At 46.8% G+C, this 19112-nt stretch overlaps 1 protein-coding gene across 1 annotated transcript in view; it reads right to left on the bottom strand.

The window, feature by feature from the left end:
- Positions 1-18702, bottom strand: part of HS3ST3A1 (heparan sulfate-glucosamine 3-sulfotransferase 3A1) — a 97137-nt gene extending 78435 nt beyond the window's left edge. The window contains exon 1 of the mRNA XM_036341942.1: positions 17416-18702. Coding sequence (XP_036197835.1) covers positions 17416-18008 — 593 coding nt within the window. The 5' untranslated portion in view covers positions 18009-18702. The remainder of the gene's footprint in view (positions 1-17415) is intronic.
- Between the last annotated feature and the right edge of the window lie 410 nt (positions 18703-19112).

Below are 19112 nucleotides of genomic sequence, written 5' to 3'. Positions count from 1 at the left end.
AAACAAAACAAAAGGTCAAGTGAACAAAATTATGGTAGAAATTGAAAAATCAATAAATTTAGGGCCTGAGGAAATTTACCGGAAACCCACGGCTGTAGAAAGGATGTGACCAGGAAAACAGACATGAGGAAGCAGGTACAATGAACATTTCCACATCTAAGAATTTCAGGACTCACAAGAGTCTCTGGAGGTACCCACTGAAAACATCAAGGCTGACCATGAACGAACTCTGAAACTGCTTCTCATCCCACTCCAATGCACCTGGGTCTCCTTGGCCCTTTCCTGGTGGTCCTCTGAGCACCTATGTGTTCAGTGCTGTTTTCTACTTTCTCCCCTGCTGCAATTATGGCTAGTTCTGGTCATGCAGTTCAACCTTTCCAAGTGCTCCCACACATGCACAGAGGGTACATGGCAGCTGCTGTATCTCAATCAGGAGAGTAGATGAGTAGAGTGAAAATGCGTCATCTGTCTAAACGTAAGCCCACTAGCTTTTCAATTCTTTAGTTCTCTGGACTTCACACGCCTTCCCTCTGCTCTCCTCCCTCATCCTCTCCAAACGGATGCCCTGAGGTGCTGCGTGGTGCTGAGGGTCCACCTTGCGCCTCCAGGTGCACTGGAATCACAGGCTGGTGCAGTGGATTCCTGACTGCAACATTCCAGCACCAAATCTAGAGAGACGCCATGGAAATCATTCCTGACTCTATGCAGCAAGTCCCTGGTTTAAGCAACTTTCAGCTTGAAGTGTCTTCCAAGTCCTTTCTCTAGGAGTTTAGATGAATTGGAGAGAAATTATCACCATCAACTAAATGACAAATAAAACACTGCAGTTTTTCCATGAGCAATCGATTTGCGAGTCGGACAGTTAAGGAATAAATTGGTTTGGTTTTCTCAGGGTTTTCTTCTCTCTCTCTCTTTTTTAGTGTATTCTCTTCATCACCAAAGTTTCCCGAGATGAGAAAGCATCAGGAACATAAGAAAGCATGTTTGATATTTGGCATTCATAGAGGAAAAATAAGAATATGTCACTGATGAAAAAATATTCAATGGTTGAAACTTCTTTAAAAATTTCAGTGTTGGTGAGAGAAAACACAAAGCATTTAAATTTCTTCATTCTCTCATGGGCCTTTCAAGTGAGGTTAAAAAGATGGAGACTCTTTTTTTAAATAATGTTTTTAATCTTCACCCAAGGAATGAGGATACGTTTTCCATTGATTTTTAGGGAGAGTGGAAGGGAGGGGGAAGGGAGGAGAGAGAAAAATGTCCATGTGACAGAGACACTATTGCTTGCCTCCCACACATGCACCGAAGGGGGAGAAGGGATTGGCCCTTCAACCCAGGTATGTGCCCTTGACCTAGAATTGAACCTGTGACTTCTGGTGCACAGGCTGATGCTCTAACCACTGGGCTACGCCAGTCAGGGTAGATGGAGATTCTTAAAGCAAGTTTATGCTTCTTTCCACGCCCACAATGCAGTTTAGCATAGGCTAGTGCAGTACACCTTAAAACAGGGCCACTATGCTTTTCCCAAAATGTTTAAGAACATTCAACAGGCATAGCAGACACTACTTGTGTTCAATAATTAATACTGAAACCGTAGCATCCATCCAGAGAGCACAATCTGCAATTAAAAAAAAATCTCTCTAGAAACTTCTGACCAAAATAAAGGCCAATGGTCAAGTCACCATGCATATGTAACCATGTCAGTGCAGAAAACATTACGCACAAAGGCAGTAACCAGGACAAAAACACACTAAATACACCCTAAAGCCTCCTTCCCTATAGGGAATTTTATACCTGGATGACTAGCGATGATGGTTCTAAAACAAGGATAAGGAACTCACTGGCCAACTCTAGTCCAGCAAAGGAGATGGCATAGAGTAGACACCTGGTGAAGTCTCTTACACTCCCCATCTCTCTGAAGCACTTCCATACTCCCACTGCTGGCTGGCTCTATCACACCACAACAGCCCATCCGGTCGCAGGGTCGCCAATCCCTTCCTAACTGAAGAGACACACATCCTTTCATTCCGGACCTCCTCCCCCTTCCTTAGCACTCGATACCACTGACCTTGAAACCATCTCCACCCCACCCCCACCAACCCTGTATCATGAAAACTTTAACCATGGCCACAGTAGGAGAGACTTGTACAACAAACACTATCTACCCACTGGCACCAAATTCTAAATACATAGTTTCGATATTTTTATTATCATATATCTATTCATCCATCTATCCATGATGTCATTTTTAATGCATTTCAAAGTAAATTATAGACATCAGTACAGTTCCCTCTAAACACTTCTGCCTTCATGGCGTAACCTACGGAAACTGCCTCCCTTTGGGGAAGAATACACACCTGTTTTCCTGGTCCTGCGCCCCTTCCACCCTCTCCTTGTGTCTGCTACACACTTGCACGTCGTGGCCATGGTCACGGCTGGCACAACCTCAGCAGTCATGCCCTTTGATGGCTCCCGAGCCTGACCTCATTCGTGAGCTGCAGCTCACCCCGATACACTTTCCTCTTCATGGTAAAAAAGAAAGCTGTTTGTTCTCCATCATCACTGTTATTCCTATCTGTTCCCTATCATAGTCACAGTTACCACTAAACACACCTGAGCTGGAAATATTCTCCAGTTTCTCCCCCTTTCCTCATTGCCATCATTCCACAAAAAGCTTTACAATTCCTGTTACCGAAATGTCTAGCACATCATCCCCCCAGCCCCATGCCTACAGCACCTCTAGCTCAAGCCTCCACCATCTTTCTTTTAGGCCCTTTAACCCTTTGAGTGCCAACCAATATCCTAGGAACTATGCTAAAATTGCCAAGGCATTTTTGCTGATTTTACAGCGGTTTAGGGGAAAAAAAAATTATGAATCGCAAATAAATGAAGTTACGTATTCAAAAATTTAAGGAAACCTTTACTACATTTGTTTCCATCTTTGACATATATTGTTTGCTGATTGTATTATAAAATACTAGTAGAAAAAAATTTGAACAAAACATATAATGTTAAAATAGAGGGACACCCTTCTCCAATATCTTCCACAAAATCGTCATCTTCACAGCAAGAATTAACATATTTAGCAATATCATCATCACTAATAAAAGCAGACTTAGGACTGGACGCCATTTCAAAGCTTTAGGGCTACAAAATCTGAGTAAACTTCATAAAATCGTAGTACCTGTAAAAAAATTAGGCAGATAAATGCCAGTGGGCGATTTTAGAACTACAAACATTTGGCATCATAAGTAATCTGCTCTTAGGTGCCATCTGTCAATAAAGAGTGAACCACTAGCATCTCATAGTGACACTGCAGGAGGAGCGCGATCCTGCTCCCCTTCACTCTAGGGGTTAACCGCCACCTGCTCAGTATCCTCCAACTTTCAGAGGCTTAGGCTCCATGGCAGAACCGGAGAAGAGCGAAGAGTGGGTCCTCTGCTGAAATCTTCAACACGCACTCCCAGGCCCTGCCCCAGACAGAGCTGTGCTGCCCAGTACGGTAGTCACTGGCCTCACGCGGCTAGTAAGCCCTTGAGATGCGGCTGGTCAGCACGGAGACTGCTGCGCACATAAAACCCGCACGAGGCCTATCAAACCTTGTACGAAAAGGCAACATATCTCAGTGATAATGTTTTATTTTTGTTTACATATTGAAATGTTAATATTTCAGACATGTCAGCTTTAGTAAAATATTATTAAAATAAATTTCACCTCTTCATTCTTACTTTTTTAAGGCAGCTACTAGAAAATTTTAAATGACATTTGTGGCTCCCGTTACATTTCTATTAGACAACGTTGATCGAGAATAAGGCCCCAACTCCCGAAACATGCCTTTGAAACATGCCCTCTGTGACCTTTCCTGGTGTCTCGCTCCTCTCTTGCCAAGGCAGGTGGTTGAATTAAACCACGTGGTGGGACCATTTCTCAAAACGGAGGTCAGATGATGAGCTATTGCCTCATTGTGTGCTCTATCGCCATCCCGAAGACGAAAGGGACAATGGGGAAGAAGGGGGAGATCTGTAAATTATACATGTATTAAAGTTCAAAGTCAAGGGAATATCAATGAGTTATTGGGCTTTTAAAAAATGACCCAAGACTGTTTTGATTTGTGTTTATGTGGTAGCTTTTCTAAAACAGAATGCTTGTAGTGGAGCCTATAATCACTTCACATGAAGTGCCATCACCCCAAACCACTCCAGTGATTTCAGAAAGTTCCCCAGGTCACTGCCCTGCAGTTCTGGATGGACTGTCCCCTCCTCACACAGCTGCAAGGAACTTGGTCATTTCTGAGCTATATCACTTCTTGCCTACATCAGCACTCACACCTCCCATGAATTGGGTGGCGGGCATTCACCTGAGAGTGACAAGGTAAGTAAAGTACGGAACCACCTTTAGCCTCCCTAGAAGTCTGCTCGTTATGACCAGTGAGCTGAAAGCCTGTGTTGGTAAATGCGTTGTTATTTTTAGAAGTGTTAAATACTCTTAATTTAATATTATACATACACCACACAAAAATGCCTTTCATTCAGTAAAGGGCAACAGCTTAAGACAGGGAATTTTATCAAATTGCCATAGTTGGGACCAAAAAGATAAGATGGTCACTGCCGGCGTACCTGCAGCCCTTGCCTTTCAACAGGCTGATGATGAACACAACTTGAAACCCGAGCAAGCCTTGCAGGTCTAAGAGACAGTGAAGGGCTTTCCTCAGAATGTAAACATATTGACACAACCGGTTCTATAAATCTAAATGTGAGCCAGTCTCCGGCAGGTTTGAGACGGCACCCACCACCTCAGTGAAAAGTGGAACACTAGCAATCAAGTCCTGTCATGTTTTTAGAAGGGAGGACAGTGACCGCGCTGGCTGAACCCAAATCACCATCAAAGCTCAAGAAGCTGACCATATTCACTTAACCACAAGCTAATTTTACTTCAATCAGAACTGCCCCAAAGACCTGCTGTGTTAGCCATTCATGATCTGAACTCTGGTGTAGGAGAGCAATTTAAATATGGCACATGCAAAAAAAGTCACGAGACGTTTGTAGCAAACAAGGCCATGGCCAACTAGTACTCATGAGTAGCTATCAGGTCTGTCCTTTCTGCACTCTTCTCAAGGCCAGCGAAGAGCTTTTTTGTTCCAGGGATGTACTTCTTGGGATTCTCCAAATACTGCATCAGAGTAGCCTCATCCCAGGTGATACCTTTGTTCTTGTTGGCATCCCTGTAAGAAAGTCCAGGGGCCTGACCTGTGTTTCGCCCAAACAGACCACGGAGATTTGGCCCAGACTTGTGCTCGCCTCCTTTCTCCACAGTATGGCACGGGGCACACTTCTGAACAAAAATCTTCCTGCCCTTCTCAACATCACCCACATTTAAATCGCTCGTTAGCCACGCGCGACACAGAGGTTCCCACTCAAAGAGCCAGAACATCCTGCTCTCCGATAAATACAGGTTTATTGGGCCATCACAATGCCCACTCACTTACATATTGTCGAAGGCTGTTTTCCTGCTCTAAAAGCACAGCTGAATAATTGATGGAGACCATATGGCCCACAAAGCCTAAAATATTTGCTACCTGGCCCTTTCCAGAAAAAAAAAAAATACTGACCTCTGCCTTAAAGGTCATTTTCAATTTTTTTTCATTAAACAAATAGTGAATCTATTACGTGACAGGTACAGTTCCAGGCCCTGGAGATACAAGGTTTAGATCCCCAGCACAGAATGCAGCATATTCACCTGGGTCTCTTCACACAGGACTCCTGCTCACACCAGCCAGAGTTTCCCAAACTATTTTTCCATTGAGATTCACTATAGCAAATACATTTTATGCCTACTCCTTTACACACACACACACACACACACACACACATACCTGAACCATGTTTGTCAAGATACATGGATTGCTAGCTACCTGGATTCACTCCTCTGTTGTATCCTATTGTAGCCCCTTCCATTAAATCGTTTGATTTTGTTATACATGAATGTCTTGTGACTCAGTGTTTGAAGACTCTTAGTTCACCAGCTTTTTACTGTCCACCTCTGGTCTCCCCTAGTTTACAAACTAGCAACTATTCCCCTCAGGTAAGAGTGATCTGCTTCATCCAGGCCGAAGTTTGTTTTGTTTTAGATTTGGTTTTGGTTCTAAATATATGAATTGTTTCCCAATACGTTTTTTAAAAACATGTTCCCCAATATGTTTCTTTTTTAGTATTCAAAATTGTATTTAAAAAATCAGAGGACACGGCAGTCAGGAGTCCACTTTCTTACTTGGTCCCCACCAGCTGGAGCTGAGAAGTCCTTAGTACAACATTTGTTTCCAACCTGCCAGCCTTCGCCACAGGAAAAATGCACCTGAAAATCCCAAGAATTTTTATCACAAGCATTAACTCCCCATGACTTCCCCCCCATATAAATATAAAACAGATCCAATTTGTTTTCTTTCCATCGTTAAATCTGGCAGGGCTTCGAGTAGGCCCTCTGGCTTTGGGGAAAGCCGTTTTAACAGATACTGTTGGAATCCAGGTCCTCCTACACCGAGAAGAAAGAGTAAGGTCTCATTAGAAAGAAAAACAAGTGGCCTTTATTTCTTTCAAACAGAAACAAAAACAAAACACACCCACAACATTTGATGAAAGAAACTACAAAAATAATTAGAGTCCACCAGGAAATCAAAAAAAAAAAAAAAAAAAAGGAGATGCCCGTTTTTGTTTACTGAAAAGCATTGTTTGTGAAATGAAATCACTGGTGGCTGCAGCGTTTTCCTACCACAGACTTTTCAAAACAGTGAGTCGGGGAGAACGTGGCTTCAGTTAAGAAAGGTGCCGAGGGGAGCAGTGGGCTCTGGGAATGGAACTTTAGTTGCTGCTTAATCCAGTTCCCTTCTTAAATACCTGACCTTAATGAGACTCTGCCAAGATTTATGACCGTAACAAACACATCATTTCTGACTTTGTCATTCAAACCAGCCTGGCAACTTTGATATTTTCTATTGAAAAGAGAGGGCTAATCCAAGTAAGAACTCTGTAAAAGGGAAACGGAATTTTATTCCCATAATTTGATTGATTACTTCCTACCCTGAACACTCAAGAGAGAAAAAGCAAACTTTTTCCTGCCTGTGCTCGGATTTCTCCCACTAATCTTTTACAAGCAGGCAACAAGCATAAAACACAAATTACTTACACGGATCCACAGGCCAGTCGCGCTAGCGGGCCTCTAAAATCTCTAAGCATCGCTGACTCAAGTTCAATTCAGTGCTTTTAGCTCACCAGTTGTGGGAGGAGAAAAAAATAATGCTGTAACTTGTTCCATTCTCAGGAATATTTTTTTGTCATTGGTGCAAATCCTCCAAAATTACTTTATGTAATTCAGAGCCTGCAACTGTTTCCCAATTGTATTCTCCAGAATCGTTCCCTGGCCGTCAGGAGCCTCAAGCTCCTGTGGTTTGGCTTTACCCTGGGCAAGGCCCCTCAGTTTCTTCATACAAAGAAGAGTCTAAGTGGCTTTTAATTCCAACATCCTTTACAACTTACCGTTCTATCTGGCTAGAGCCACGTCTGACGTGGCAATGACCTGGCCACTGCACCGAAGGGCTGGGCAGGAACAATGACCAGCTGGCCAGAAATCAATTCGATGAAAGTCACTAATAACAATAATGAAGATAGAATAGTGATTGGAGGTAAAAACTGGGCCATGCCCTCATTGGGAGTATTAATATATATAAAGAATAAAAAAAAAGTATCAACCAAAAAGTGCAAATACGGAAAAGAGTGAGAAAGATGGACTTTGGCAATGACTCAGCCAAATTTGGGGGGGGCTCCGAGGGGGGTGTGGGGGGATTCCTACAGTCTACAGGAGCAGGCATTGCTGACGACAGCAGCCAAGGGGCACTGCCACCAACGCACCTTGCCCCGATTCCAGGAGCACAAGCAACTGTCTGATTATAGCTCTGATCCTATTTTGTTTTCCTATCCAGCTGTTTAGAAGGAAGAAGCTTGCTCATTTGGACCAATGGCTAAGTGGAATTTTTCATGATTATTGTGATATTTTAATGGGTGAGGAAAAAATCAATTGAATGGCCCAGGATTTCTGATATGCTCAGAACAATGAGTTCTGTAATCAGATTACTTCTTAAAAAAAAAAAAAAAGAGTTACACCAAAAGCAGAGGTGGCCTGCATTATTCTATACAGGCCAATGAGTGCATAAGGGTATTTATCAACTACTTTAAAAATTCACTTTTCAACCACGTTAATATGTTGCTTTGTTTTCTACAGAAGATTCAGGACCCAGAATCAAACATTCCAAGTCACTCTGCCACATGGGCCAGCCCTTCCGTCCCTGCCATCACCAAGCCACTGAGGCCTGCTGTGTGGGCAGCAGCCACACATGAGCGGCTGTCTGAGAACACGGAGAATGTTTCGTGGTGGAGCACGGGCATGCTGGGCCCAGCGCCAGTCCTACTATTTGGGAAAGTTACCTTGAGCCTCTATATCCTGATCGATAATGCACCTATTTAATAATACTAATCATATCCATCAAGTCTCCAGACCATGCACCAGGGCACACAGCAGCATCCAGCACACAGTGAGGGCCCAGCAAATGTAGCCATTCTGGCATGTCTACAATGATAGATGAATCATCCAGGGAGGAATCAGGACGGAAACACGGGCTTGAACTGCACTTTAGAGCAGATGGATCTAACAGACACGCAGAACAGTCCGGCCAACAGGAGAACGCGTGTTCCCCTCCAGCGCATGGAACATTCTCCAGGAGAGATCCTAGGCGGGGCCACAGACAAGTCTGAACAAAAGTAAGAAGACTGAAATCATCGCAAGTATCTTCTCGAACACAACGGTACGAAACTAGAAATCAGTAACGGGAAAACCCACACATATATAGAGATTGAACAATCTGCTCCTGCAGAACAAGTGAAAGAAGAAATCAAAATGGAAATTATATATATATATATATCTGAATAGGGAAATCAACTTATGGGAACAGCAAAGGCAGTTTGCAGAGGGAGGTTTACAGCGATAAATGCAATAGGTCAAGAGAAAAGGAAGATCTCAAACAACCTGGTTTTACCTTTTAAAAAACCAGAAAAAGAAGAAACAGCTAAGCTGAAAGTTAGTAGAAGGAAGGAATCAACAACAACAAGAAACAACAGTGAAAATAAATGAAATCAGACTAAAATGATAGATTTTTATCATGTGCATTGCAGGGTTCACATGTTTTGCTAATTTAAAAAATGGTTCAAAACGCATGAGGAAAAGTACCAAACAAGTTGGAAATGGCATTAAATCACAGAAACTCATTTTACCTACATAAGCATAAGTAGCCTGTCTTTTGCAGGAAACAGGTTCATAAAACAGATCCAATAAAGGTAGGTGACTCAATGATTAATAGGAAATACTGTTAAATTCTCTGATTTTAAGATATAGCTTGCGTGCGGTTTGGTTTTGCTTGTGTAAACATGTAATGACAGTTGTGAAAATGTCAAAGGAAATGCTTGAAGTCGGATTTCCATTCCTCTATGGAGCTGGACTCTCCGTTGCACACCGTGTGCTGGAAGGCAGAGCAGAGAATGCCCGCGTGCCCCTAGGCAGGAACTTTGGGCCTGATGGCGGGCCTCTGGCTGGGCAGCTCCAGCAGGAAGAACTGCCCGGATGCCCAGGCCTGGCCCTCCTGTGCCCTGAGGGTCAGAGCTTCTGGACCCCCTGGTCCTTTAGCCCCGCGATTGCTCCTGATCTGCTTGCTCCTGTGGCTGACCTCCTAGACCTCGTGCCTAAGCCAGGTACTCTGAAAAGTGCAGAGTAAGCAGGTAGAATGTCTGAGCTGGCCCAGGAAATCTAGGCTGTGCTGTTTCCTTAGCCACAAGTCACGTTCACAGCCATGAGCCCATCTCTTCACCCCTGGCAACTGTTCCTCCTGTATTTGTAGCAAAAGAGCCAGATGCCCACGTCTGATTTTCCTCTGACCCCTGACTCAGCTCCTGTGTCCCCAGGGACCGGTCATTTACATCAGAATTTTTGCCCTCCAGCACGAGAGGGATGCAGTCAGGGTGGGCAACTTCTCAGACCTTCCTCACTTTCCATTTGCCGGAGAAAGAAAGAAAAACAAAACTATCTCTGTGCTGGATTCAGAGACAAGAGAGTAGGAGGGGAGCCAAGAGCTGATTTTCACATGAAATCAGCTGAGGGAGGCTGCGCCTGTCTGAAGCGACAGGTGCTGGGGTGGCGGGGAAGCCTGCGCTGGGGCCTTCAGAGAGGAGAGAGGACCCCGGACACAGACACGAGGGAACTGCCACAGGGCATGCCGGCACAAGCCCTGTCCCCCCTGTGCGGATGCATCTCCTGCCATCTCTGTTGATGGAGCTGTTTTTCCTTTTGTTTTAGAATAATTTTAGGTATTAAACTCGTAAAAGAAATAGTAGAATGAATTCTCATATGCGACTCTGCCTTAATTCCCATAAGCTTGTTATCTTGCGTAACCCTGGCGCTATGAACGAAACCAAGAAATTAACCTCGGTAGAATACTATGGGCGGTCGCCAACCGTGAGGTCCGAAAGGTTGGCGACCGCTGGACTAGACCACTCACATTACTCGCATTTCCCCTTTCCCATGAACGGCCTTGTTCTGTTCCAGGATCCAATCAAGAGTATCACCTTTATTTACCCATTAGCGATCAGTCTCGCTTGCTTGCCTCCTCCCATCTGGGACAGTTTATCAGTCTTACATCATCTGGACATTTTTCAAGAATACCGGTCAGGAATTTTGTAGATGCCCCTGCATTTGGTTGGTCAAATGTCTTCTCATGATTACAGTGAGATTATGGAATTGGGAGGAGAATCCCCCACGGGGGGGGGGGGGGGGCGGTGAGGGGAGGGGACATCCACATGATAACAAGGCAACTAACTTTAAACCTTACGACTTGATCAGGGTGGTGTCTGCCAGATTTCTCCACCATAACATTCCTATTTTTCCCTTCCCTCCTGCATTACTTTTACCCTGAGCCCCTCCCCCCGCATGCCGCCCTGGCTGGGCACTCGGCTGTGGTCCCAGGAAGGCTTCCTGGAACTCTAGAAGCACTTCCCATACAGCATCCCGGTGAGCAGGGCCTTGGCAGTGCATCGCGGGACATGAAGGCTTCCTGGGACCACAGCACTCGGCTGTGGTCCCAGGAAGGCTTCCTGGAACTCTAGAAGCACTTCCCATACAGCATCCCGGTGAGCAGGGCCTTGGCAGTGCATCGCGGGACATGAAGGGTTAAACGGACTTCTGTGTGCTCCCTGTTAGGAGTCACAGGACCTTCCTCCAGAGCCTGCACAGCACAGCACGGGAAGGAATAAGGCTGCCTGCTGAAATAAAATCATCTGGAAGTATTTTCATTGGAGGCTGGCTTTCAGAAACAGAGGCAAAACACACTAACAAAGCTAATCTGGGGCATATGGCATTCTTTTCAGTCATGTGCATTTCTAATATAAATCTCCTAATCATTTATATCTTGTTTTTCAGATTTATTGTGAAGGCAAGTCTCTTTTATTCCTCTCCAAAGGATAAACTCCCTACCTAAAAGAAGCGAGCACAGGCAGCCCAGCCACACCAGCAGATCGTACTTGCTGTAAGTGCTCCCTAACACAGCCCCACCCCACACCCCTTTTTCAGTTGAGACTGAATTTAGATTGGGATAATATTGTTTTCATAGTTCAGCCAATTCGGTTCCTTGCTGACTGTCCCTTCCACTAGGTGGCGCTACAGGTCACATTCAAAGTAAGCTGCTCTCAGGAGTCAGTGAATAGATTAAAAAAATTTTTTTTCAAGAATACCACAAGCTTAATGTCAAGTACTTCATTCTTCATAAACACTTCCCCTTTTCTTTTGACATTTGCTGTCATCTGACAACTTCTGAATCAAGCCTAATTTGAACTTCTGAAATCCCTTCCCGATGTGTTCATAGGATGAATGTCAATGTTAGAGGCATCATAGGGACCACGTGAATAATGCAAAAAAGCAGAAGTTTCTATGATTGAAGGCAAAAACCGGGAAAGATGCTTCAATCCACTGAACTGGGCATTTCCTCAGTTTCTAAGTTCTGTTCACATAATTTTATTTATTAACTATATCAATATCCCCTGCAGATATTTTTAAGCTGCATCACATTTAAGTGCTGGCAAGCATGTTTAAGACAGGTTTATAATTGCAAAGCCTAGGAAGCTGAAATAATACTTAGGTGTAATTTCTCTTATTACACATTGAAAACATATATTCAATAAGAAACCTCAATTTCACAATGTTAGCTCATCACTTAAGCAGAAACACATTTCTAAAAGCTTGGAGTCTATCTAATATACCTGGGAAACACACCAAGAAATGGTACGTTTTAGCAGCCAGGTTACTATTACTTGGTGGAGAAAAACATCCCCCTAAGGAAATGTGCTAAGTATATAAAATTCCCAACTTGTCCCGGCCTTGGACTGGTGGTAACTGCAGTTTGCGATTGTTCAAATCCGCCCCTTGGAGATGCGAGGCGCACTGTGGTTTACACCTGGCGGCCTGCTTGTCTGACTCCCTCCGCAGGATGGAGCATCCGCCGTCACTAACTGCACCGGCTCTGGGCGTTCCCACGACCCCTCCAAAAATACCGATTTGACACATATTTCCTGACCAACCAACACATGTATACGAGGCAACTATTTTGCCAGAGTGTTCTCCTTTGAAGGGGAAGGCAGAAGATGTTAATATTGTGGAGGATTTTCACTCATAGGTGGCTACGCATTTGACAGGAAACATAACAGCACATCATCAATCGCGTTGTTATGCAGAAATATTTGCTCACACGAGGTATTCCAGGACCAAGCTGAATGTGGCTTCGTTGCTGTTATTGCTTTTAGGGCCTGGCCTCAGCATCCCCACAGTCTGTCCCATAGCGGGGTAACTGATATTGTTCAGACGTTTCTAACCACTTCATAACTTTCCTGTGACCAGTCCCACCCCTTCCCCCTCCTGGAGGTGTCTGGTCTTGCCCCAAGTGCGTGTGGGGATGCAACCCACAGACTCACAGAACGAGGCTATCTGACTTGTTTGCTGGGCAGTCTGCCGGGAGGAGGTGCCCAGGGCCGACGCTCAGCAAACAAGTGGCAGCACTGTGGCTTCTCCACCAGCCAGTGTGCCACCTCTCAGGGACGGAGGTGGCCACCACCGAGAGCTCCGGGGACTGTATGTAGGAGAGAAACTGTACCCTCCCCCCCTTAGACATGTGCCCTAGACTCAGGGTCGAGAGCAACTTCGTCCTGCTTCCTCCTACCCTAGCCCCCTCCCCATGTTCTTAACTCGGCCTTAGGGACAGAGAGACCGCTTCGGACTTCAGCCATGTGACCGAGCCCGGGTGGCCAGCCCTGCAGCTCCCTTGGCTCACATTTCGTTTCCAAGCCTCCGCGCAGAAGGGCCTGCGGCTCAGGAGGGTGGGAACTGCACACGGAGGTCCTCTGCAGCTGCTCCCAGCTGCTGCCAAACGCCGACTGCCCGAGAGGAACCGAAGCTCCTCCGCTCAGCCTGTCCCTCCCTGGACTTGAAAAAAAACACGGTAATCGGGGAAAGCCACAAAACTTCGGTCGGGGGAGAACCGACTCCCAAATACCAAGGAAGCAATCTTTGATCTTCCTGAACGCTGCGGAGTGAAACGATTTAGGTGATACCGATCTCCACTGAAACTGTCCAGTCTCACCAAAGAAAGCAAATCAAAACGTAGGAAATAGATGTGCCAGCATAAACGACGGGATGATAAATACTATCCTGTCCTAAAATATGAAACTAAAGTGCTAGAGAAACCAAACATTTCTGTGCGCACACACATATAAACGTGTGTGTATATATATTCATAGAGAGAGAGACACACCCATATACACAAATACACGCATCTTTAAATCCTTCATGAGTAGGTATGCCTTGTCTTCCGGAGGCCCTCCTATGCAATCCTAAGCTCACCTGCTCTCGAACCCCATAGAGGCATGTGGTCGTGACTTCCAGAAAAGATCTGAATGCCTAGAAGCCAATGAAGCAACTCCCTGCTCTGCTTTATGAGCCCACCACACGGACAACGGAAATGGAGACTATTCATTGCAAAGGATTGCTTTCCCGGGACGTGCAAGCCACAGACATTTGTTGTACTGATATCATGTCTGCTATTTTAAACTCATCGGTGTGGTTTCATATCCAGAAAACTACACTGAAGCAGCCTGAGTTATCATTGACAAATCTCCTAGAACGTGAAAATTTGCTTTTGTTTCATTTATTTTAGAATAATGTTAGGACATTTTAAATTAATTAGAAGAAATCCTTCTTAAATAAGTTTTCTTTGCCTTCATTACCAATTTGTTCAAAGAAACAGTTGGTTACACTCTTCTTGGGATGCAGTTTATAAAGCACCTTATTTTCCCCCAGCATGCTAAATATATTGAAATGTCCCAGCAAGGCACTTCTAACCCTCAAACTCATTCCCCAAGGGATTCTCTCCAACTTCCTAACAGCAACAAATTGCTCCCTTTGTCTGGACAGTAGGGGGCACTGCCACAACAAACTATTATGGGCAGAAAACAGGGCTAGACATGTATGAATGATTCTCCCATATCATTCATTGAGCATCTAAAAGCTATTATACAGATTTTTCTCTTCCACAATTCACATCAGGGTGCAAATACTAGGACTTCCTGTTTGTGTGTGTGTGTGCACACACAAGTGGTCATCAGTGTGGATTAGAAGTGCTATATTACAAATTTTGGTCTAACTCAAGAAAGTCTAACTGGACCCCTTATTCTAAAATACTGGCTAAATACAAGCAGCTGAAATGCACTTAACAGCTAACCCCTGGCAGGGTAGTTGGTTAGAGTGTCCACCGGATATGCCAGGGTTGCAGGTTCCATGGCTGGTCAGGGCACATACAAGAAGCAACCAATGAATACATCGATATTAGTAGAACAACAAGTTAAGTTTCTCTCTCTCCCTCCACCCCCTCTCTCTAAAAATCAATAAACAAAAAAATTAAAACGCGCTTAATAGTTAAGTGGCATTCTGTGTGGGAGATTTATTTTTCAAGGTGAAGTCTTCAGTCTTTCTCACAAACATCAAACTCTAACTTCAGGGCCAAATGAAAGGGAATTGTGGCAAAATTTCATTAAATAATCACATAATCCAGGCTCCACAGCTTTGGATTTTTTTTTGTAATGAGTTTCCTATGTAATTGAGTTAAACTTAAATTTATGCATCCAATAAAAACCCATTGCAAATGGCAAAACAAAGACATTGCTCCAACACTTGGAAAATTAAATTCACCAAACCATGAAGTCTACTGTGCAGTTATTTTTGTAACCACCATAAATTGCTTTATAGAACTCCTCTGCTGGAGTAAACAATCCAAAGAAAGATTTACTTTACAACGTGCATCCCATTTCCAAATAGAGAGTGCTCTAAATGTTTATGACTTTCCCCCTTCTCTCTCGCTCTCTCTCCCAATACTTGTGTTTCTAGTTACCTTGAAGCCTTCCTTCTCTCTCACAAGCTCAGAAAGTCCCACAGAAAATAAGATCCAGGTCTCCAGGTCTCTACATACCGTATACTGGGCCCTCAAACACTCATTTCTGGAATATGAAGAAACAATCCTACTTTGTGGAAATAAAGTCAAAAAGGTAAAATTTAAATAGTTTTAGTACTATACATTTGACCATATAGTATAGCACCCCAGAGCCAAACACTGTCTTAGATATTCGGGGCAGTCAGCTTGCAATGCATTCACTTATACACTGTACGAGGCCGAATTCATTGGGAACTGCTACAGATAAGAGTTTTAGGGGTCTTTAATCACTTCTTTCTTGTGTCCTTGATGGAAAAAACAGAGCTGCCTTTGTGCTAAAAAGAAGGACCTGTTGTTTTCAGATTCAACAGGTCATTTTTATAAGAACTTCCCAGAGGATACAACATAAATGACAGAAACACAAGGGGATTTTTTAAGAGACTGATGATTTTAAGTGATATATATCCCATATAAAGGAAAGGCTGTTTGTTTTTCTTTCCAACCAATGAAAAGTTACTGTTTTAAAGTATTTAATGTTTGAATTTGACTTTTAGGACCAAATGTTTTCTCATGAGTTGGGTTACTGTAAATTCAGCTCCTGAAAGCTATCTGAGAGTGTGTCTGACCCCTCATGTAAATAAACTTGTCAAATCATGTCCATTTCTGTTCGGGGGATGCATGGTTGATTTAGTGGGCTTTTGATATATATTTAAATTGTGTTGTAACCTTTGTAATACTGTTTCTGTTAAAATGACAAGGAGACTGCACATTTAATGAACAAGCTACAACTGTGGAATGGAAAGTCCTGGCGACATGATTTTTCCTTGTTCTCGGAGTAAAGAAAAAGGCCAGTATTTTATGGCAAACAAAGTCCAGGTGACACCAGGATTTATTAGAGTTTGGCTGATTCTATTATTAAAAGTGGGCAGAATCTGAGAGGACTGCTACATTTAAGATTAAGATCTAAATCAGACTTGTTTCCTAAACTGCACTAGGAGGGTTTTTCACCATATAACCAGAGTCCTCATATTTTGCTCTTTTCTTCCTTTTTTTTGTTTGTTTTCTTGTTTGTTTGTTTTTTAATTGACTACCTAATTTCTAAAAAGAATTGTCTGAAGCACTCTGGAAAAGTTTCTGGAAAAGTTTCTGCCAAGCCAGAGACAAAGGGCACTTACTCTCCTTTATAAATATAGATAGCACCGGGCAAAACTCATTCCTCGCCCCAAACAAAAGTTACTACCAAGGACGCCTTCTTTGAAGCACAGTGACCCGTTGCTGGCACCTGCTCCAACATATTTTTCCCAACTTCCTGGACTCTGATTCTTGACACTTTTATGAAGTTTCTATATTACCACCTAGAACAAGTCTCTGGGGGTCAAGGTGAATAAATCCATGGCGGCCAAGACTGCATTTATCACAGGGAATTGCCCAGGAGGGAACGGAGAAGTAGAAACAGGCTTCCTCCGGAGAGGGGTGTCCACCCAATAATTGATAAACAGGGTCTAGCTTGTGTGAGATTTCTTTCTTCTTTAGCTAACAAACATCCTCTCACAGAGCAGGAGGAAAAGATGAGATCGGCTATTTGGGGGAAAGGGAATCCCGAGGACTAAGGAAAAAACCCTGAAGGCCCAAGTTTCCCACCCACCCACCTGCAAAGTGGGTATCACCCTCTCTCCTGGTAAAAGGAAGGCGCCCCGCGAGTTAAGGACAATGACTGAGGACCTGTTGCCTTCTTCCTGAAATGGGGAGGGAGGTGAATGGGGGGTCAACATGGGCTCTTTAGAGCCCTCCCTCCACTGCCTCCCCAAACACGCCAGCGCTCTGCCGCCCGCCAGGGCCCCGCGCCAGCTCACCGGTACCAGGCGAGGCCCTTGTCGTAGCTGCGGTCGAAGAAGTGGGGCTCGGCGCCCACAGCGCGCACGTCGGGGTGCACGCGCAGGAACTCGAGCAGCGCCCGCGTGCCGCCCTTCTTCACTCCGATGATGATGGCCTGCGGCAGCTGCTTGCTGCCCTCGTCCAGCAGCAGCGCCAGGGTCCCCGGCGGGGGCTCAGCCACGCTGCTCCCGGCCCCGGAGCCCCCGGGACTCCCGGCCAGGCTGGGGGTCTCCTCCTCCCAGGCCGCCTCCTCGCCGCCGTCGCGCCCCGGGGGCCGCGGGCGCCTCCGCCACGGCCGCAGCTGCCAAAGGCGCGTTCTCTGCGCCCAGGGCCACGCCGCCAGCTCCCGGGGGCCTCCGGCCAGGGCGCCGCGACCCGGGGCGCGCGCCTCCTCGCCAATCGACAACCCCATGACGGGGCCCGACAGGGTCCGGCAGCGCTCGGCCAGGCAGTAGAAGACGTACAGGGACGTGAGCAGGGAGCAGAGCATCAGCAAGAACTTCCGGAAGATGCTGCGGGACAGCGGATCGGCCGGGGCGGGGTGCGCGCCAGCCAGGCCCGGAGGGGCCATCCTAGCCGGAGGCGACGTCGGGGAGCGCGCGGGCCATGCTAGGCCGGGACTCCTCCGGGTGCCAGGACATCCTCCGGGAGCTGCCCCCCTGCTGGGGAGCCGGGCCCCGGGAGCCGGCGCGGGAGCCCTGCCTCGGGTCGGGGGCGGGACGGGAGACGCGGTGCGGTGCTTAAGAGACCATCGTCTGAGACTCGCCAAGTCCGGAGCCTGGCGGCAGGTTTCGGCGCCCAGTTCTCAGAGTCGCGGAAAAGGGGGGTCTCCGCGGCGGTGGCGAGGACGCGTCTTAGCCCGGCCCGGGCGGCACTCGGCCCCGATCTCCGCTCAGCGGCCGGGCATCCCTCGCTCCGTCCCTTGGAGACGCGCTGCTGCTGCTGCGGTGCCGCTGAGCTCCGTGCGCTCCAGACCGCGGTTAGCGACAGTGCCTCCCGGCCCCGCGTCCCGGTCTCCGCTTCCTAGGGACCTGGTGCGAGGTCCCCCGAGGCCCGCACCCCGCAGTCCGCCCCTCTCGGGGCTCCCCCGGCGGCTCCCAACGGCGCGGGCGCCCTACCTGGGAGCCGCGCGGCCGGTCGGGCTGAGAGGGACCTGTCAGCGCCGCGGCCGCTGCTCGCAGGCGCTCCCTCCGGCCTCCCGGGCAGCCGCTGCCGCCACACGTGGGGCGCCCAGGGCAGCAAACTTGGAGGTGACGTCAACGGTGGGCCCGACCAGCCCCAGGACCGGCCGGGTGGGATCGAGAAAAGGTGGCGCGGACCCCGCAGCCGCAGCCCAATGACATCGGAGAAGGCGGGGGCGGCCAGGGAGACGCCCCTTCTCCTCGCCGCTGTCCCTCCCTCCCCCGCTGGCGGCCGCGCCCCTCTCCCTGGAGCTGGAGGCGGCGGCCGCCGGGACGTCGGACTGGCGGCCAGAGCCGCCAGATCCCCGAGTCTGACTTCCACCGGCGGACACTCCTTGGATTAGGGGTTCCCAACGCCTCCGGCTCGGCTCAGCCCTTCGCAGCACTGACCCCGTCCGAGTCGCCGGCGCCCCTCTCCCGCCCGCCTGGTCGCGCTGTCCTCCCGCGCCCCGCCCGCTCCTCCCTGAACCCTCCGAAGTTTTGCAGCGCAGTCC

The sequence above is a fragment of the Myotis myotis genome, unplaced genomic scaffold, assembly GCF_014108235.1.
Source record: "Myotis myotis isolate mMyoMyo1 unplaced genomic scaffold, mMyoMyo1.p scaffold_m19_p_17, whole genome shotgun sequence".
NCBI classification, from domain to species: Eukaryota; Metazoa; Chordata; class Mammalia; order Chiroptera; family Vespertilionidae; genus Myotis; species Myotis myotis.
The sequence above is the reverse complement of the archived record's forward strand: the minus strand, read 5'-3'. Positions and strand labels throughout refer to the sequence as shown.